The sequence below is a fragment of the Hemiscyllium ocellatum genome, chromosome 29 (genome assembly GCF_020745735.1).
Source record: "Hemiscyllium ocellatum isolate sHemOce1 chromosome 29, sHemOce1.pat.X.cur, whole genome shotgun sequence".
NCBI lineage: Eukaryota > Metazoa > Chordata > Chondrichthyes > Orectolobiformes > Hemiscylliidae > Hemiscyllium > Hemiscyllium ocellatum.
The window spans coordinates 40,357,732-40,380,033 of NC_083429.1; the positions used below are offsets into that span (position 1 = coordinate 40,357,732).

The 22,302-nt window shown below is 38.2% G+C and overlaps 1 protein-coding gene across 1 annotated transcript in view; it reads right to left on the minus strand.

Annotated features, from left to right (window-relative positions):
* The window catches only part of snx19b (sorting nexin 19b), a 162,985-nt gene that overhangs the window by 36,139 nt on the left and 104,544 nt on the right, over positions 1 to 22,302 (minus strand). Inside the window, exon 9 of the mRNA XM_060846864.1 lies at positions 53 to 237. Within this exon, the coding sequence (XP_060702847.1) occupies positions 53 to 237 (185 nt within the window). The remainder of the gene's footprint in view (positions 1 to 52; positions 238 to 22,302) is intronic.

A 22,302-nucleotide genomic window follows, 5' to 3' on the forward strand; every position in this document is an offset into this window, starting at 1 on the left:
TTAACATTGAGTTTAGTTGGCCCAAATACAAAAGGAAAAAAAACGTATTAACCTGGCAGCATTTTCATTAGACATTGGAAGGCCAATTCCTTGGTCTGTACTTTCTGTTCTTGTGTTCTGACTGACTTCGGAAATTTAGGTAAAGTTCCTCCAGGCCAGATAGCTTCCTGCAAAAGCTTGAGGTACACAACCCAATGTTGAGTACATGTCAGATTAATAATTTGGACCTCGAGCCACCTGTAAATAGAAGATACAGAATGAAGCTGTATACAAGAAAATGAATGTACGACATTAATCAGTAAGTAAACAATAAATCAGACACAAATAAAGTCTTTCAGTCTCACTTCTCCACTATGGCCTCCTTACAGCTGTTGCTTCATGGGCTGCTGCTTCGTAGCCTCTAACCAGCCTGGAATAGCCAAAAATATTCTTATTTTCAGAAAGCAAATGCCTTCAATTCTTACCCAAGTGTTAGAAGCATTTGCTTTTCCGACAGGGACTAGAAAAAGATTCTGCACCCAAAAATGGTCAAGTTTTTTCTCCTTCATTCTTTCATAGGATGCAGACTCCAGTATTTGCCGCCCATCCTTAAGTGCTTTTAACTAAATGACTTGTTTGGCAGTGAGAGTTGGTAATTAATAATCAACCACATCGCTGTGGGTTTGGAGTCAGCTACAAGCCAGACGAAGTAAGAGTGGGAGACCTTCTTCTCTAAAGGACACTTCTGAATCAGATGGGGGTTTTCCAACAATCAATGATAATTTCATGGTCTCCATTATGAAATGTGTGTTCCCAGAGCATCAACCTGGGATTGCAAGAAATATATATTCTACATGATATTTCCCCAAACAAGCTGTGTATGTTAAATGTTTACAATGACTTAGACGATAGAAAATGAGTGCCCCTTTAAATAATGGAATAAACAGCAATTTCCGACCCAGTATTACGCGTGATTTGTAGTAGGTTCAAGAAGTAACAGTGGCAATGCCAAGTAACACAAAAACGGAGTTTGGTTCCAATTGTGCAGGCCTTTAATTTAGGGTGAGTTAATTTCTAAGTGTTTCTAGCAGCTTAAGATTCGCTGAAAATTCACATCATGCAGCTCTGCAGTGTTGTGTTGCTCATTTCTTTTCCCCAATTTCTCTCCGGTTACATTTACATTCTAACTGAAACAGAGGGTCATACGGTGACAAAATATCGATCTAAAATCATTACACTACTGGCATATCATATATTCTGGAGATGGTTGCGTGCAAGCATCAATCTAAACAGGGAACCTAAACCAATTCAATAATTATCCAGTGCAATGATGCTAATGATGGCATTCTGTCAACACAACCATCATAAATGAGAAAACAATCTTTAGACCACCAGTGTTATTTAAGACTTAACTGCTGTTGATACAACATAAAAAGAAATCCCTAACATGTGACATGAAACCTTGAACTGTTCGTAAGTCTTTCAATGCCAATTGAGAAAAGCATAATGGATGGAACTAAATATTGATTTTGATTTCATTAAATGTATCCATGGAGTAGCTATTAGAGAAAGGCACAACGGCAACCTTATTACATTTTGGAAGGTTTACAGAGTGATCCAAAACAACACACGTGAAAGCCATTATTTCTAATAAAAGTATTTTTAAATTGTTGTTAACTCTTTCACACTCAAGATCTGCAGTTAGCTAATCAATAACATTTTACACGGAGCTTGTGTGTTCAAACTGTGGGGGCAAAAAAAAGTGAGCCGATCACGTAAAAAGATTTGTTTAAAGTAATGGTATCAATATACCAATGTTTTCTCAAAAAATTAAGGACAGTTCAAAGTTCAATATTAATTTAATTATTAGAAAGCTCATAAATGTAAATTGATCTGTAGATTCTATGACAAACTTAAGCTAATTGCAGTTTTACATAATTGGCTCCATGTTCAGAAAAACCTCATAACTTATTACTATTACAAAAGCTGTAAATCTTACAACATAAAAATAGAACAGACTTATTTTCCCAGCTTTTGGAGATGGTGCATGGAGAGATCAAGATTCCCACCAGTGGGAAGATTTCCCAGAGGCCAGGTTGGGAAGAAAATTAATCACCTGGACCATGGAGGCAGACAGCCAATTAAAGTGTTCGAGTCACCACTTGGAGATAATTGTGTGGTCTCCAAAGGAGGAGGCTTCCCTGCGAAAGTTAGGTAGAGTTAGAGACAGGAAGTCTGCCAACCACTACCTTGTTCATTTCTGTATCTCTGTGCAGGCAGCATCGTTGCCTCCATGTCGAGGCCCTCTCTCAGTCTCAGTCCTGAGTCAACACTGCCGTCTCTCCCGGTAAGACTGCTGTGGTTTCAGAATGGCCTGTCCTCTGATAGAGTAAGCATCGTGCAGAACCCACCATCATCTTTAATTGGGTGGTGGCCAGTAGGAGACTACCTCCAAGACAATTTTGAATCAGTCTTTCTGCTGGCAAGTGTGGGCGTGGGTGCTCAATTTGATCAGGTAGAGGTAGGAAAATCCAGCCCCACACTACGAAGGCACTGGTCACAAAACATGATCAGATTATTGGGACTGATAAATACATTACTGAACTACGTGGAGAGTCAGTGAGGCATGGTTAAAATCAACTTGCATCAACTCTTTGATGGATTATCTGTTCGCATTTAAATGATGCTTTATAAGAAATAAGTAACACCGAGTGTCAGCAGGCCAGACTACAGCACAGCTAAACTCAATTCAAACCTCTTCCCCTCATGGAGTGTGCATGCTTGTCTACAAAGAGCAGGAATTATTGACTAACATGGCAGGATGGCTCAGTGGTCAGCACTGCTGCCTCTCAGCGCTAGGGATCTGTGTTTGATTCTAGCCTCGGGCGATTAAATGTGTGGAGCTTCCATGTTCTCCCAGTGTGCGTGCGTAAGCTTCTGCAGGGTACTCTAGTTTTTTCCCCCCACAGTCCAAAGATATGCAGGCTAGGTTGGTTAGCCGCAGTAAATGTGGGGAATTGGGGATGGGGTGGGTTTGGGTGGGATGTTCTTCAGAGGATCGCTGCAGACTCAATGGGCTAAATGGCCTCCCTCTATACTATAGGGTTTCTATGATTCTAACAAATGGGGACAAAGGCTCAAATAAATGTCTGAAATAATACATTAGATGAGAAATTCAGTCTGTTACTTATAAGAGTTCCTTGGCTCAGCAATTTTACATATGCTCAGTGTACCACCAAAGGAATTTAGGACATGATTCAACATTGGATTGACTGGATAAATTACAGAAATGTAAGTACTAGGACTTTTTCTTCTTTCTGGTGATTGACTTCAGTAATTAGTGGAATACACCTTGTGCTATCATAACACTTACTCATTCTTACCCCAGACTAATTTTGGTTAAGCCCAGGTGACTTGAAAAATTTGTAACATCCAATGAAACCTTAGGTAACATAACTTCAGACATGACATTGAATTCAAAATGTTTTTGCTGCAAGTACCTTAGCACAACAGTGAACAGTTCACTTCAGGTCAAGGAAGTTATAAGAACAAAATTAAAAATGAAATGATAACAAAGTACCTAATTTTTATTTAAAATTCCATCCCAAATACTTAATATTAGTACAAAAACCGAAATTGCTGGCAAAACTCAGCAGGTCTGGCAGCATCTGTGGGAAGAAAGCAGAGTTAACATTTTGACTCTACTGGCTCTTCATCAGAGAAGTTCTGAGTTTTGTTAGCACTTTCGATTTTCTGATGAAGAACCAGTAGACTTGAAACATTAACTCTGCTTTCTTCCCACAGATGCTGCCAGACCTGCTGAGTTTTGCCAGCAATTTCGGTTTTTGTACTAATATTAAGCAGAGTTTTGTCAGCAATTTATGTTTTTGTTCCAGACCTCCAGCAGCCACAGTTCTTTATTTTACTTAATATTGTCAATGGCTCCTTAATAGTCCAAGAATCTATTTGAAGAGTATAATTTTTATACTTGTCCTTCTGATTACAGAAGTAACTTTTCCAATTCTGGATTTCAACATACAGCCAATGACTAAGTGCAGAAAATGTTAATATTAATTAAAACAGGCCATTAAAAGTTAATTTCCGATAAGTGAAGCAAATTACTGCTCATTTTATCTTGACTGAAAACTTCTGTAAATTAACAAAAATGCAAAGTCTAACTCTACTGATCCCAAAGACTTGGCAACATGGTTAAGAAGTTTCAGCACTTGCTGCTTACTTTCCCTGTAGATGCTAATCTGATACAAGCTACACATCTAACTATTGATTCCTGATATACATGCATCACCAGCTGAATGAACGGATTTTCATTCTACATAAACATAATTATATCCTGAACACACGGCAGGTATAGACTAAATACTTGTTATCTATAAACATGCTTGCATACTCAAATACTGTTGCGTATTCATATTGTGGAACTAGGAAAGGCTTCAAATTTGCAAGCAAAGCCTTTAGTCTGGTTTTAGACCGATTTTTGGAGAAAGACAAAAAAGTTGATCCACAGTCAATTTAAAACCATTTGATGAAAAATAATTGTTGAAATGAAAGTTAAACCAGAAGAAAACATGACTTTTGAAGTTACATTTTTTAGCTTGTGAGATGCAATTTATTGCTAAATAAAACCAGATCATTTTTCTGACAATAATAAAAGAAAATTATCCATAATCAACATTATGTACACATGTTTTGCCATTAAAAAGATTGGCATGTTAATATTTTCTCATCATTTGCATCCTCATAACTGATAATCATGGGTATTAAAAACCTCTGGGTAGACATTTTCATTGTTCAGATCATTTATTGTCAATGAGGTATCTTCAATTATTTTAGAAAATCAAACCAATCCCATTTTCACAAATAACAGCATTATTTAACTCTGCTTTCCTTGAACACATCTCGCCTCGTGGAAAATCAGTTATAGCACATTTGGTTCTGAAGAATACAGATCCAGCCTCTGCATCAGTATTAATGGCAAACCATTCATAAGGATATGAGCGCTAGGGGCAGAAGTAGGCAATTCAGCTCCTCAAACCTGCTTTACCATTCAATACAATCTTGCATATCTCATCTCAGCCTCATCTCCACTTTCCTGCCCGTTCCTATAATCGTTCAATGTGTTGCTATTTAAAAATCTGTCTATCTCTCTCTTCCTTAAATGATAGAGTGGCCTGAAGTTGTTGGGAATACTGTACAAGAAAGATAGCTTTAATCTCAAGGTTTCCTTCAACATATCACTTGAACTCAATTAACTCAAGTGTTGACAGAACCACTCAAATGCACAATAACATTGGTGTTTAATCTGAAAGGTACTGTGGACATCTGAAGTAATTCCATTTAGCAACCAATGTTCACAAAACACCTAATGCATTGTTCCAAAATTAAAAGTTTAAAAAGAGAAGTTGGTTGTGAATTTTAATTAGCATTTGCAGATTTTTCAATTCTACTTCAATGCCCAATAACATCTTTCAGTGTCTAGTGTTCAGAATATCTCACTCAGTTCTTTCTTGAGTCAGGGCATCCCCAAGTGCTAGCAAATATCCAAAGGCTCTCTTTTCATGCAGAGTCTTTGGCACTCACACTCAAGTATTCTGGAATACCAGTACCTCTCCTCCAGTATACCCAGGTCTCTCAACCGCCCTCTTATTGTCTCTATAATGCTTCGATATTGCACGTCACTATTTACCCTAACCCAGATGCATCCTCACAACACTAATCCACAAAGTCCCATTGGCTCTCCAGTGTACTACATGGTTTCAAGCTCACTGTAACACTGAACAATTTTCCTTCCTTTATTATCTATATCTTTTATTTAAAAATTGAGATAAAATAATCTACCTTTAACCTCAATAATGCCACTGATTTGCAGTTTCCACACAACATGCACATAGTCATTGATTTCAAACCCCAGGAAGTCATTTACAATCTTGCAATGCTCTGTGGTGAAAAGATAATTGGAATTTTATCATTTTGTTCAACTAATGAGGGCATCACTGGCAATTCCAGTATTTACTAATCACCCAAATTTAGACAGTGGTGTTGAACTATATTATTGAACACTGGCGGTCCACTTGATGTATGTTCACCTACAGTGTTGACATGTTGGGAATTCCAGGATTTGACCCAATGACTATGAAGGAACAGTGACATTATCCCACATCAGGGCAATGCTAGGAGGGAACCTGCAAGAGGCGGTGTGCCCATGAACCTACTGCCCTTATGCTTCTGAATCAATATAGAAGTGTCTTATTAAATCAATACAGATTTACATTTCACTCAATCTTAAATATTATAAAACAACATAATTATTGATTAACTACAATAAATCCCTTAGCAATTACTAATGCTTGAAATGTAAATTAAAAACTATTGTATAAAGGTTTAGATATAATGCTAACTTTCAGGAGCTTTATGGCATTTTTAAAAATTTATTGTTATTGTTGCATAATACCGCTGACTGTCAGGTATTTATAATTTGCTTGAAATGCAGTGGAAACCAGTATATTAATCGAAGCAGTTAGTCTAATGCTGTACCATGTCCTATACTCCTGAGCCCTACATTTATAAACTCAACAAGGTGAAGAAAGACTGGAACTTGGAAACAATATGTCCATCATGTATAACTTGTAATTTGTGATTAATCATTCATGTTTTGCTTTTATTCATGCTTGCAGTTTTACCACAATTTTCTTGACACAGATACAAACTGAATTAACATGAATAGCATACTACTGACAACCTTTTCTTTAAAGTCATTTCTTTCTTCTGTCAAGAAATAAAGTCTAGTTTTAATGAAAGAATAAGTACACCATATTACTATTGAAGGACTAGTCTTCTTCGTTTGGAATCCACTAAATTATATTCACAATTAAATCATTTAAGTTGGTGTTGTTAGTTTCTCCTGTCTAGCTAATAGTTCAAATTAATTTTATTTCAAATCAATATATAAAGAAGACAAGTTAAGTAGAATCTGAGTCTTCTCAGATGAAATTCTTCTGCACGCCAAAGTATAATAATGCCACAATCTCTCCAATCTGCAACTTGAAAACAAAAATAAAGCCAAGTACTAATAAGAATAAGCATGAGGTGCTTAATATTTTTCTGCAATGCCACTCTGTTTCACAGCCGTATGAATGATGGCAACAGCATTGGAAATAAAAAACATGGGATTAATCATACCAAAAGGTTTCACTCGAGTTTTATCAATTCTGAATCATGCCTGATGCCTGTATCTGTGCACTGATTAACAAGAGAATATGTTTTGGATAGAGAAAGTTGAAGTTGGTCAATTTACAACGTTTATACTACATCTTCTTAAAAATGTCATTTGAATTTTTCTTAAAAATGCTACTTGTAAGATAAAATGAATTTTCAAATTGCCCATGTGGCAATAAATTATCTGAGAGTTTGTTCGGACAGCTTCAGTATTTCTAAATTACATACACTAGCTGACACAACTGCAGTATCGTTCAGGTTAACATTGACTCAACAGCCTGTTCTCTTCAGTCGTATCAAGGACTTGTTAAGTTGTTTAACATGTCACATTTCAAAAGAACCAATGGCAGTAATTTATGAGGAAGGCTGCTTCCCCGAAGATAAGCTTATTCATATGTCTGCTTGAATGATGACATCGTGTCTGGAGTAGGAAAGGTCAATGTTATCTGCGTTGCACCTGCAAACAGTTCTACCCAAAAAGCAAAGTCAATGTTGTACAACAGTGATGAACTCTGGGGAGATTCTCCTACTTGTCCTCCAATAACCTCAGTGAACGAACCATCAAGTCCTTAGTTCAACACAAAAACATTTTTCCAGAATTTTCTCAATCCTTCTGCCAAAGTGATAGCAGATGATCAAGAGGACATTGGAGGAAATTCACCCTCAACAATTTTCACCAACATTAAATTGTCTGATTGACATTTCAAACCAGTGTCATTGCTCTAAAAAAAATCTGTTCAGAGTTCGTTCAATGTGAGACAGTTAGGCCATTGAGCCCTGATTTTAACTGTGGCAGGAATCAGTGATGCAAAGTCTGAAGTAGGTGGTGATCAAATCAGCACTCCAGATCATACACCCTGACCCACCTTAACACCTAGGTCTCCATTTATTACTCCATTACAAATGCCCAAAGCAAGCAGAACAACATAAGTGCTGATGGGAAAGAATAGAAAAAACATGGATTGCAGGGGCTAATTCATGAGTGAAGGAAAGGAGAGGGAACTATGATCAGAATTAACAATGGTCCAGGCCATCAGAAGCCTCAAGTCTTCTTGTGACATGCAAGGATCACTCTGGCTCCTCCCCTTCTGCAAAAACACTTTACAAAAGTGCCTTAATACTTACTGAGGTCCATTCTGTTAACATCTAGGTCTCTGCAATTAGGTGGCCCTGAATATTGTAATTATGTAACTGGATCACAACCTCACCTTTGTAATTAAGCTGCAACTTCTCTGGAAAAGCAGCTGTCTTGAAGCTAGATTTTTAAAAAATACAGTCGTGTGACGTGAGCATCGTTGGCTAAGCCAGTATTATTGCTTGTTTCTGGTTGCCCTTGATGGTGAGCTGCCTTTTTCCACTGCCGCAGTCCATGTGCTGTAGATAAACCCACAATCCCCTTAGGGAAGGAATTCCAGGATTTTGACCCAATAACACTGAAGGAATAGCAGTACATTTCTAAGTCAAGATGGTTAGTGGCTTGGAGGGAAGCTTGTAGGTGGTGGTGTTCCCACATATCTGCTGCTCATGTCCTTCTAAATGGAAGTGGTCATGGGTTTTGAAGATCTTCAGTGAATTTCTGCAGTGCACCTTACAGACAGTACACACTGCTTCTAGGCATCAGATGATGATCAGTTAAATTGGTATTTACTGCAAAAGGGGGTGGAAACTGCATGTCATGCCCTAAGAGATCATTTTAATTGCTGCTTTTGTGTTAATGTTGAGACTCTCGTCTTTAAGAGCATAAGAAATAGGAGCAGGGATACCACATTTTGCCCTCAAGGCTGTTTGGACATTCAATAAGATCATGGCCGATCTGCTGTAAATCTCAACTCTCATTGTGTACCAACTCCTCATCGCCGTCAGCTCAATATTTTTTAAAAAATCAATCTACCTCCTCTTTAAATATTTTCATTGATCTAACTTCCACAGTTCTCTGGGGGTAGAGAATTCCAGAAATTCACTACCATCTGAAAGAGGCCATTCCTTACAATCCAAGTTTCACATGAATGCCCTCTTATTCTGTAACCATGTCCCCTAGTTTGAAATTCCCCCAACATTCGGACCTTTTCAACATCTATCCTGTCAGGACCCCTCAAAATCTTGCATAATTTCAATGAGATCACCTGTCATTTTACTACGGTCTAATGAATAAAGGCTTAACATGTTTAGCTATTGTTGTTAAGTCAATCCATTCATCCCAGATATCATCTTATTGAATTTCTTTTGAACTCCATACAACATCAGCATACAACGGGGACGAAAACTATGCACAATATTCCAGGTGCAGCCTCAAAATACCTTGTACAGACATAAAAGAACTTCCTTCTACTCAAATTCCAATCTCTTAGCAATAAAAGTCAAGATTTCATTTGCCTCTTAATTACTTGCTATAATTGTCATTGTATTTCATGCACAAGAACACCCAGGTTAGTGTACCTTGCAATTTTTGGAATCTGTCTCCATTTAAATAATAGAATGCCTTTTGATTCTTCCTACCAAAGTGCAAAACCACAAACATTGCTACATTCCACTTCATCTGACAAGTTTTTGCCCACTCACTCAAACTATCGATATCCCTTGAAGATTCCTTTAACTTCTCATTACAACATGTCTTCCCACCTAATTTTGTGTCAGCAGCAAATTTGGATACGTTATAGTCAGGCTCCCTCCTACCAGTCAGGCATAGATAGATAGAATATAATTGAGGCCCTAGCACTGATCCTTGAGGCATTCCACTGATTTTCAACTTATAAAGATCCATCAATCCTGAAATTTTGTTTTCTGTGTTAATCAATCCTCAATTAATGCCAATACACTACCCACAATACAGTAAGCTTTGTTCTTGTGAAATAACCTTTTTATATTGCACTTTAAAGAAAGTCTTCTGGAAATACAAATATAGATCTAGTGATTCCCCTTTAACAACTCTGCTTGTTATGTCCTCAAAGAACCATAACAAATTTGTCAAATATGATTTCCCTTTCACAAAGCCAAACTGACTCTTCAATTTAGCTTTTCTAAACATCTTGCCATTTCTTTTGTAATAACAAATGTTGAGCTAACTGGTCTATAGTTTCTTGCTTTCTATCTTGCTCTCTTCGTGAGCAGTGATGTCACATTAGAGGTTTCGCAATTTGCAGAACTTTCCCAAACTTCAATCTGGTCTGGAATAATTTGACCAATGGCTCCGCCATCTCTGCAGCTATTTTTGTTAAAATCCTTGGATGGATGCTATCAGGTCCTGGCAACTCATTTGCCTTTGGTCCCATTAGTTTCTCAAATGACAAGAATATGTCATATCCACCTTAGCAACATCAGACACAAGTGATACATGTGTGCCCCTTGTGTTCACTATAGCTATAGGTACAGACAGACAGTAAACTTAAAATTTAAATCACTTAGAGTAATAGTTCGGATATCAAACTGTCCAGTCCCATGAGTTTGAAATACTGCAGAACATAGAACATAGCACATAACAGGCCCTTCAGCCCACGATGTTGTACCGACCACTGATCCTCATGAATGCACCCTCAGATTTCTGTGACCATATGCACGTCCAGCAGTCTCTTAAATGCCCCCAATGACCTTGCTTCCACAACTGTTGCTAGCAATGCATTCCATGCTCTTACAACTCTCTGTGTAAAGAACCCACCTCTGACATCCCCTCTGTACTTTCCTCCAACCAGCTTAAAACTATGACCCCTCATGTTAACCATTTCTGTCCTGGAAAATAGTCTCTGGCTATCGACTCTATCTATGCCTCTCATTATCTTGTATACCTCAATTAGGTCCCCTCTCCTCCTCCTTTTCTCCAATGAAAAAAGTCCAAGCTCAGTCAACCTCTTTTCGTAAGATAAGCCCTCTAGTCCAGGCAGCATCCTGGTAAACCTCCTCTGAACCTTCTCCAAAACATCCACATCTTTCCTATAATAGAGCGACCAGAACTGGACACAGTATTCCAAGTGTGGTCTAACCAATGTTTTATAGTGCTGCCACAAGATCACACGACTCTAAAACTCAATCCCCCTGCTAATGAAAGCCAAACACCATACGCTTTCTTAACAACCCTGTCCACTTGAGTGGCCATTTCAATGGATCTATATAGCTGCACACCAAGATGCCTCTGTTCCTCCACACTGCCAAGAATCCTATCCTTAATCCTGTACTCAGCTTTCAAATTCGACCTTCCAAAATGCATCACCTCACATTTATCCAGGTTGAACTCCATCTGCCACGTCTCAGCCCATCTCTGCATCCTGTCAATGTCCTGCTGCAGCCCAAAACAGCCCTCTTTTCTGTCAATGACACCTCCAACCTTTGTGTTGTCTGCAAACTTGCTGACCCATCCGTCAATCTCCTCATCCAAGTCATTAATAAAAATTACAAACTATAGAGGCCCAAGGACAGAGCCCTGTGGAACATCACTCACCACTGGCTTCCAGGCAGAATATTTTCCTTCTACTACCACTCGCTGTCTTCTGTTGGTCAGCCAATTCTGTATCCAGACAGCTAAGTTCCCCTGTACTTCATTCCTCCTGACCTTCTGAATGAGCCTAACATGGGGAACCTTATCAAATGCCTTGCTGAAGTCCACATACACAACATCCACAGCTCGACCCTCAAACTTTTCTAGTCACACCCCCAAAGAACTCGATAACGTTTGTGAGGCATGACCTGCCACTCACAAAGCCGTGTTGACTGCATTTAATCAAGCTATGCTCTTCCAGATGGTCATAAATCCTATCCCTCAGAATCCTTTCTAACACCTTGCAGACGAAAAACGTGAGACTTACTGGTTTGCAATTGCTGGGGATTTCCCTATTTCCTTTCTTGAAGAGAGGAATTACATTTGCTGCTCTCCAGTCTTCAGGTATAACTCCAGTGGAGAGTGAGGATGCAAAGATCTTCTCAAGTGGCGAAGCAATTGCATTTCTCGTTTCCCAAACCAGCCAAGGACAAATCTGGTTCGGGCCTGGCGACTTGTCAATCTGAATGTTTGACAAAATTTTCAGCACATCAGCTTCCTCTATCTCTATCTATTCCAGCATGCACACCTGTTCTTCAAAGGTTTCATTCACTATAAAGTTTGTTTCTTTCACAAAAACAGAAGCAAAAAACTCATTTAGGGCTTCCCCTACCTCCTCAGATTCCATACACAAGTTCCCTGTGCTATCCCTAATTGGCCCTACTTTTTCTTTAACCATTCTCTTATTCCTCACATAAGTATAAAATGCCTTTGTGTTCGGCCAAGCCTTTCTCGTGCCCCTCCTGGCTGTCCTCAGACCAATTTTGAGCTCCTTTCTCACCTGCCTGTAATCCTGAGCTTGACCCTAGCTTCCTCCACCTAATGTAAGCTACCTTCTTCCTTTTGACGAGAAGCTCCACAACTCTCGTCATCCAAGGTTCCTTTATCTTACCCCTTCTTGCCTGTCTCAGAGGGACATATTTATTCATCACTCGCAACATCTGTTCCTTAAACAGTCTCCACATGTCTACAGTGCCTTTACCATGGAACAATTGTTCCCAGTCCATGCTTCCTAACTCATGTCTAATCACATCATAGTTTCCTCTTCCCCAATTAAATATCCTCCCAGTTTGCCTAATCCTCTCCTTCTCCATAACTATGTAGAATGTGAGGCAGTTGTAGTCACTATCACCAAAATGCTCTCCCACCACGAGATCTGAAACCTGCCCCGGCTCTGAATTCTCATCAGCTAGCCAAATGCTATTCTTGATGCTCCAGCTAGCTAGGTGTCAAGTCCCAAGATGGCATCCAGGCAGAATCATTTAAAATTCCCCTGACCTTGGAAATTTGATTGGTAGCGGAGAGAATCTTTGCAATGGATGCAAGACTGGGCTGTTGGTGTTGCAGTCAAAAGAAAGTCTAATCTAGTATTATATATATGTAGCTGTTACACCTCCAAATAAAGATACTGCATCCTATTTCACAAGTCTAAGATGATAAATTTACATCCTAACGATTGATGCTACCCTTCATTGATAGTAAAGCCACCACAGTCACAAAGGACCACAGGGCAGCTCACTCATTAGACAGACACTTTGTGGTAGTTTAACCTAAGGGTTACCAAGCCTCAGGTAAGGGGCAAGATTGAGAAGGTGGGACCCTCATGGCTTAATTGGCTGGAGGGCTCATTTGTGTTGCAGCATGGTGACAACAGGCCGGGTTCAATTCCCCACACTAGCCTCATTAATATGCAATTATTAAATTGTTAACAGATTTAAATTTTAAAAAAGACTGAAAGATACATATGATCATTAAGAGTTAAATTGCAAGAGCTTATAATCACACTTAGAGCTTTGTCTCACTTCAAGTTATTTTGCTCTTTAATTGCTGCTAAAATAAATTTCAATTCTGAAGCCGGATTGAAAATGGACTAAGAAATATGAGGAATTATCTGTCCCTAATAACTATAATGCCTCGTTTTTTGTTAAGCGTGCTTAACAAAAGCTGTAACAGGATGATGTTACTATAGTGTGAGTAAAAGTACCCAAATTTTAGTGTTCATAAAGAGTGCATTCTCTCTTCTCCTACTCTGTTCTGGATTGTTTTTGTAGGCATGTCATCAATTACTTTAAGTGCATGTAACAGATGCACACAACCACAGTATGACATCATTGAAAACTGCATGCTGATAACTGGTATTTATGCCTCATTACACTCCAACAACCAGGATAATAAATAATTAAATGAGCAAAATTAAAACTAGTCAACTTTACTGGAATTGTTTTCAATGACAGCATGAGTTCAGAATTCAATGTGATATGATAATGTGAAATAAACTTACATTGATATAGTGCCTTATCACACCTGTGAAAAGCAACTTAAGGCATTTCATCTATGAGAATTAAGTTTTGTAGTTACTGTTCTAACAGTAGCCATACGAGAGATCAAGCTGCTCCACACATCCTGATTAACTTTTTTAGATGTCACACTGTATTCACGTTTCATGAGTTTAGAATCAAAGCAGAACCAAAACTCTTTCACAACAACTCTAAACTTGAAACGTCAGTCAAGTGTCAAGATCTAATTTGATTTTTAAGCTAAGTATAATGAGACAATCTCCTCCAGGGAGCTTCGCTTTGCTTTATGCTGACATACAGAAAAAAATTAGGACTGCAGGTGCTAGAGAGTCAGAGTTGAAAAGTGTGGCGCTGGATGAACACAGCAGGTCAGACATCAGCCAAGGAGAACATATGTTTCGGGCATAAGTCCTTCAGGAATATCTGATGAAAGGTTTATGCCGGAAACATCAATTCTCTTGCTCCTCAGATGCTGCCTGCCCTGCTGTGCTTTTCCAATGCCACACATTATGCTAGTATATGTTTGGTACTAGGTTCAGCTGTGTTCACACTGTACCTGCAGCTCCAGTGTAAAGCAAAAACATTCAACACCATCCAAACAGTTGAAATGAGAATGCAAATTTAAACAAAACTGGCAATTGTTAACTTAACATGCTCATCCTGCGATGGTATAACTGCTTTAATCATTATGATCTGCCATTCTGGGATGAAAGGTTTATTTCATAAGCAGAGATTGACCATTTTAAGCCTAAACTCACTGGAGTTTAGAAAGATGAGATCAAATTAAAGTATGAGATATTAAAAGGAATTGACAAAGTAGACATTCAGTGGATGATTTCCCTTGTGAGACTATCTAGAAATAGAGGTCATAATTTCAGGCTGAGGGTGGGAGACTTAAAACAGAGATGAGGAGGAATTACTTCTCAAAGGGTCATGAATTTGTAGAATTCACTACCCCAGAGTATGGTGGATATAGGAACACGGAATAAATTTGAGGAGATAGATAATTTTTTAATTAGTAGGGGGTTAATGAGCTATGGTGAGTGCACTTGAAAGTAGTATTGAGGCTGAGATAAGATCAGCCAAGATCATATTGAATGGTGGAGAAAGCTCAAAGACCTAAAAATGCTGCGAATTCTGATGTCTGGTCTACTAAATGGCAGTAATTAAAATGCTCTTTCTGGAGACGTACAAAAGTCATGATTAGAGGGCACAGAGGCAGATCATCAAGAGAGATCTTTGAAATTACAGTCAGGATTTACTTTAACTTCTTTTTGAGAATTTTGTTTTGAATGATTGTGGAAGAATTGATTGATTTATTTTAACTTCTGTGGTGATATCAACAATTTTTCTAAAAGATCATGAAATATGTTTTTTTTAAAAATGTTCCTATGTTGGGAATTATAAACAAACTATTGGTGCAAGCTTCGGAACGATGGCTGTTTTCTAAAGTCCTGGCTGAAATTCCATTCCAGCTTTTCTAAAGAAGCTCAAGTATGAACAGATTCCCTATTAATAACTAATGCGGTGGTTTCAGAGTATTGGAATAATTACGTTTATCTATGTTGCCAAGACTAAATACTTAGTCATAAGTAATCCAACTTCACTTCAGAGTCCTCTGATGGTTCAATATCATTTATATCTTTCCTTCATCTGAAATGGAGAGAAAAACAAGTTTCTCACACAAATATGCAATATTTTCATTGTGATCTTAAACTGCAATCTCCAGCCTTCCTCCAGCATATATAGAACAGCCTGCATTTATATTTTAACAAACGCATTTTCTGAAGACCTTTAGTAGATATAAAAGGAGATTGAATGATAGTGTGTCTGAGATAATGCATTCCAGAGAGATAGTCAGCAGTGGAGGAATGCAATGCAAAGCAGACTCAAATCATGGTACTGAATTGGATTGAAAACTGGATGAGATTATAGATCAGGAAATTAGCAAGTTCATTGATGGATTTGTAGACAAGTACAAGGAAGTTAAATTTAATTCATTGGAAAACAAGGAGTCAATTGCATGGGTCAGTGATGATCAGTATATAATGGGCCAGCAGGATTGAAAGTGAGGCAGGAGGCTGATTTAAGAACTTAACTATTCGGAATTTCTTGATGAAGGACGTCATAAAGCTAAGAAAAAGGGCATTTGAAGTATCGAGTCTAGGGAAGCAAGGGTCTGTGGATAACCATTTTGGTAAATAGTGCTGTCAAGGTAGAAGTAAAAAGACCTGGACAGTGAAATCAGCTACAAAACGTACTGATCACTTTGGTTAAACGGGAGTGAGCAGTCAGGATCAGGAATATTCTTGATAGTAAGAATGAAGAAATATGGTACTGCCTAAAAATAGAATATTCCTGATTTTCAATTGCAGGGAATTCTGGCTAATGCATTGCTGAGTATGAGGAAGGCCATCTGGCAGTTGGCAATTTTCTTGTGAAGTGAAATAGTGAACATCACCATTTGTAGAGTATATAATCTCATGTCCACAAATCAGTTTTTTGTTGTCTGTACATAGATAAAGAGCAAGGTCTCAATGCTGGACCTTTGGGGAACTGGGAAATTTTGCTTGTCTTGGAATTCATATTGGACAGGCAAGGGCTAACATATTTGGCTCTTTTTTCCCCCCACAATGTAACAGTCGGCAAATTAGAGGAAGATATAAAGCATTGGGCATAGAAAAGTGGAAAGCTTGCCAAGTCTCTTCACCCATAACACATCGCCCTTTTGGATGCATTTTGTTCCATTTACCTGTAGACCACCTTGAACTCATTACTTCATTTGTTATGCTTACAATCATGCTTAAAAGGTCCATAACTGATGAAGAATGAAACAATTATAATTTTAAACTGAAATGTGAATCCAATCAGGAAGTGCTGCTTATTTTATTCACACAAATGATGTGGACGTCACTGGCTGGGACAATACTTATTCCCCATCCCTCGTGGCCCTCGCAAACGTGGTGGAGAGCTACATTCTTTTAATGCTGCAGTCCATTTGCTTCAGCTAGACCCATAATGTCATTACTAACAATGCATTTTAATTAAAAATGCACTTTGATAAGTTCCCAAAAATGCAGACCATCTGTCTCAAGTTATTAATTTGTCATAAAATGTTATTTGAAACTCAGGCCAATATCTTTTCCGGTATTAAAACAAGTATAACACCCTAGGCTGTGGTTCTGTTGTATCTGACAGTCCTCTGTTCCTCCTTTTCAAAGGTGATTTGCTAATGGTTGCAAATGAAAGTGTTCAACAAATATATATAATTATTTATAGTTTTTGTTCAATAGTCTGTCAGAGGAAACAAAGGATAAATTTTAAAGGACCACACAACAGAGGTTGGAAGCAGCACCATCATGTGCTACGTAAAAGGAACCAACTTGCACTTATTTAACATCTTTCAAACTGCCAGACATTAAAGTGTTTTTGAAGTGTAGTTATTGTTGTAATGTAGGAATTATGATAATCAGATTGTGAATAGCAAATTCACACATAGAACAATGTGATAATACCCAGATAATATATTTTTACAATATTGAGTGAAGAATAAATATTGACTAGGACACCGGGGATAGCCCCTCAGTGAAGTGTCAGGCTGGATCTGAGCCCCAGTGACAAACATGGACCTGGAATTTAACGACTCAGGTCAGGGCACTACCAATTAAGCTATAGCTAACATAATATTAGATTTCAACAGGTTGGTAAACAGCAACATACGATAAGCAGACAATAGTTTATTTTCTAATTATTCTAACTACTTGATGACTGCACCGTAAAGTCCAGATGTTCAATTTACACAGATATTGAAATGAGCAACAGTCTGATTTAACTAGCAGTGAAAAAAAAACTGTGGTTACAAACCATGTGTGACTGACAGAGAATCAGCAACATTAACTTTTACACAATTATTGTAATAAGATTACTAACAGATTCAGCAAAAAGTTCCAGCACATTATTTTGTCAAAATGTCTTACTTCAGAAATATGCAGCAATATGCCTGGCCATCGAGTAAAGTAAAAGTGTGATATAGCACAGAACACTTGGATAATTTGTTTTTCCACTACAGGCACATATTCTGTCTTTGTAACCTTCAGAGCTAAATTTCAATCAAAATACAAAATTGCACACAATTAGATTAGATTAGATAACTTACAGTGTGGAAACAGGCCCTTCGGCCCAACAAGTCCACACTGATCCTCCGAAAAGCAACCCACCCAGACCCATTCCCCTACATTTACCCCTTCACCTAACACTATGGGGCAATTTAGCATGGCCAATTCACCTAACCTGCACATCTTTGGACAGTGGGAGGAAACTGGAGCACCCGTAGGAAACCCACACAGACACTGGGAGAATGTGCAAACTCCACACAGACAGTTGCCCAGGACCGCAATTGAACCCGGGTCCCTGGCACTGAGGCAGGAATGCTAACCACTGTGCCGCCTTTTCTTTTGCTCATAGGAGTATTATCGGAGCCATCAGGAACTAATGCATCTTTCAGAGTTCCATTTGAATATGCAAACATACACTAGATGGTTCAAACTACCACCTCCAAATTTGCAGCATACTGTTAATACTAAAAAAAAAGAGAATCCTTTTGGAAAATAAATTATCAAGAGAGAAAAAGAAAGATAATGAGAGGGCACACTAAACAACCAAGTTAGGCAAATACCTACTGCCTGTAAAACACGATGATACAATGGACATCATCAGCATTGTGCAATTAATATACCATCGGTCTGGCAACACAATGTTTTTCCTTAAAAGATCAGTAGGTATGCAATTTTCGGCAAGATGCTATCTTGTCTTTCAAGGCATCAGTAATTTGTGTATAATGCTCATTAATCTACCAGAATTGAAATAACAAACAATGTTTGCCTCAAAAAGCTGGTCTGAGGAAACGCATTCTTGTGAATACAACATGAGAAGATAAAAACCATCACTCAATTAATTGGTACATTAAATCTATCTAAAAACATTTACATCTAATTCGTGGCATTTTGAAGGTTGACTTTTTGTTGTTGTTGTTGTTGTCAAAATTGTATCATATTCTCAAAATGTACGTTTTACATGCTCTCTTTCCCAGAACGATCTGTTAAAATGAAATACTCATCGCCTCACTGTCGTCAGCATTGGCCATGTGTTATGTACACATTTCATCACTTGTTGTTCCTTATCCTTTCAGGTCCAAATATTTGGCAGAAGGGACAGGTATATCGCTGGTGCCAACACCCTTGATTATCTGCCCATCCTCCCACATTCCCCACCAACATTTTGGGAGGGGGAAAGTCTGCCCAATTGATTTTAAGGCCGAGATATGAAACATTTGTCAAAAAAACTGTTCACCAGAATAACAAAATCTCTTTCATAATCCATTTTCATGATAGCACCTTGAGACAAGCCTAAGACCCCATGGTCAGTCAGAGATGTGAAGAAGAGCTTCAAAACGAGTTTAAAAGAAGTTAGACCTTTACGTTTTGAGAAAGTGAGACCACAGATGCTGGAGATCAGAGTCAAGAGTGTGGTGCTGGAAAGGCACAGCGGGTCAGGCAGCATCCGAAGAGCAGGAGAATTGACATTTCAGGCATCAGCCCTTCATCAGGGATCCTGATGTCTTATTCACACTGAAGCTCTTATTCACATCTCTGACTGACCACTAGGTCTTAGGTCTGTCTCAAGGTACTATCATGAGAAAAGATCATGATTATTTTGAGGTAAACAAACAGGCAACACCTTTCAGCAAACGCATTTTGACTCTTGGATGCATTCGCTTAAACCTCCAATCAACTGAACTATTTCCCTACTTTTTAGGCAACAAGTCATTTCGAATTGAACTTAATTTTCCTCAGATGCTTTCTAAGTCATCCTTTGCCTTGGTCACTTTGACATTTTATGTAACACTTCAGCAAGAAACTGGGAAGGCAAAGAACATGTAATGTTTCATTACAAGAGGATTGGCACGTAACAGCAAAGAAATGCAGGTCTCTGATAAGACCACAACTGAAGCACTGTGTACACGTATAGACATACAGTCACAGCATGGAAACAGGCCCTTTGGTCTAAGTCATTCACACTGACCAGATTTTCCAAACTAAACTAGTTCCATTTGCATGCATTTAGTCCATAGCCTTCCAAACCATTCCTATTCATGGGCTTGTCTAGACTTTAAAAAATGGTAAGTGATCTAACGTAAATATTAAAAAAGGGGATTTGACAAGATAAATGGTGAAAAATGTTTCATCCAGCTGACAAACTTAGATGTGCAGTACAATCTCAGAATGACTGGTTGGCCAATTAGGACTAAGAGACAAAAGTTTTCACCGAAAGGGTTGTTATCTAATCCAGACAGCTATGGATCCTTGCTCAATGAATATGTCCACAATAGAGGTCAGTAGACCGTTGGGTGCTATGAGAATTAAAAGATATGTTCCAGAACAAAGAAGGTAGATTGAGGTCAAAGATAAGCGTTGATCTTGTTGAATGGCAGAGCAGGCTCAAAAGGACCAAATTGCTTACTCAAATTTTTATTTAAGTTCATAACGGTAGGTTCCCCCAGCATACATACCAATCTATCAAAAACAGATTGCTCATAGATTAGCCCTTTCTCAATCTGTTCACTTTTTTGCAACAAATTAATATATTGCAAGGAAGAAATACAGATATACAATTTTTAGCTCCAATTTGGATTATATTTCCGTTACACGTCAACCTTAAACTTGCAACACATTCAAGAGAAATTTGAGTAAGACTGTGCTGAACGGATTTCTCTCAGTAGAGCAGGTAATCATTACAGCTAATAGTCTAACTTTTTTCCAGATTAATGTGCAAAGAAAGTCCTACATCATTATTAATTTATACCACATTTGCTCAGAGTTGATTGTATTTTTCCTGAGTGAATGCAACATTAAACCAAGTTTTATTTTTCATCTTTTATCCCAGTGAAAAAAAGTAAGAAAAAGGTTCTTGTGGGCACTTACGCCTAACATCTGTGTTGATCCCCTTGTTGTATTTACAACAATATTTACATATCATAAACAATTATAGGAAAGTAAGCAATTATTGATTGTTCTGGCGAAGTTATTTTAGCATTTAAGAATTGTGAACTACTTGATACAAGACCAGGTTTATTTTTCCCTTCATACGATAATTTTCAAACTTCCCATAATTGTTAAATGTTCCAATACACTGAATGAAAAACAAAATAATGGATGCTAACTTTTCTGTTGCTTTCATGTCGCCAATTTCAATTCATCAATGTTTCTCTAACAATCAGCTGTTTAGGTGAAAAGAGTAGGTTTTAAGGAGTGTCTGAAAGGAGGAAAGACAGGCAGGAAAACATTTTAGAAAGTGAATTTCAGAACCAAGGACGTTAAAGGCTGAAGGTATAATTGTCGATGATGGATTCATTCATGTTGGGCATGTGCAACCGGCCAGAGTTTTGATGGTCTTCTTACACAAAAAAAACTGCACAGCAATAATCTTTTCTGTTTCACCTAGACTGCTGTACAGCAAAAGAATGAGCAACATGGGGCATCACAAAATCATAAGAATATAAGAAACAGGAACAAGTGTGGGACATTTAGTCTTTCATCCTGTTGTGACCCAGATTTCATTAAATAAATCACCTTTTGGGAGACAATATTCTATGGAATCATTTCTATCCTTTACTATGGAAATGATTAGAAAACATGCAGAGGTTTAGAATTTTTGCTTGAAAAATCCACACTGTTAACAGGAATTTGGACTAATGTAAAGCAGTATCTCCATTAAGAATAGAGGTGGAAAATCTGTTTTACAAATGAAGAAGGTACGTATTCCCTGGTATCATGGTCAGCTGTAAAATGTGGGCTAATTTATGAGCAGGAACAGGTACAGCTGTCAGTTGCTTCCTTACAGTTCTTGCTTAAAACTTGATTCTCTACAGCGCAGGTCAGTTTTCACTGCAGTGAAGCACTGGTATACTTTTCTTTGTTCACCTGTGCAGACAGACTTCCAAGGACCCCAAGCTGTGGCATCTATCAGGCCTATCAGACAACCTGATTTATTGTGTATTGTTGGATTGCACATTGCAATATGAATTCAAATCAGAAGATGCTATTAAAAGGTCAAAAAGGCCTCCATTTCCTCAAATCTTTTCGGCTCAACACTCACAATCAGGCTCATGTGCAACCTAATCTCCTCAGCCCAGGCCTTGTGGTGTAGTAACAATGTCCTTACCTCCAGATCAAAAGACCTGGGTTAGGGTCCGATCTGCTCCAGAGGTGT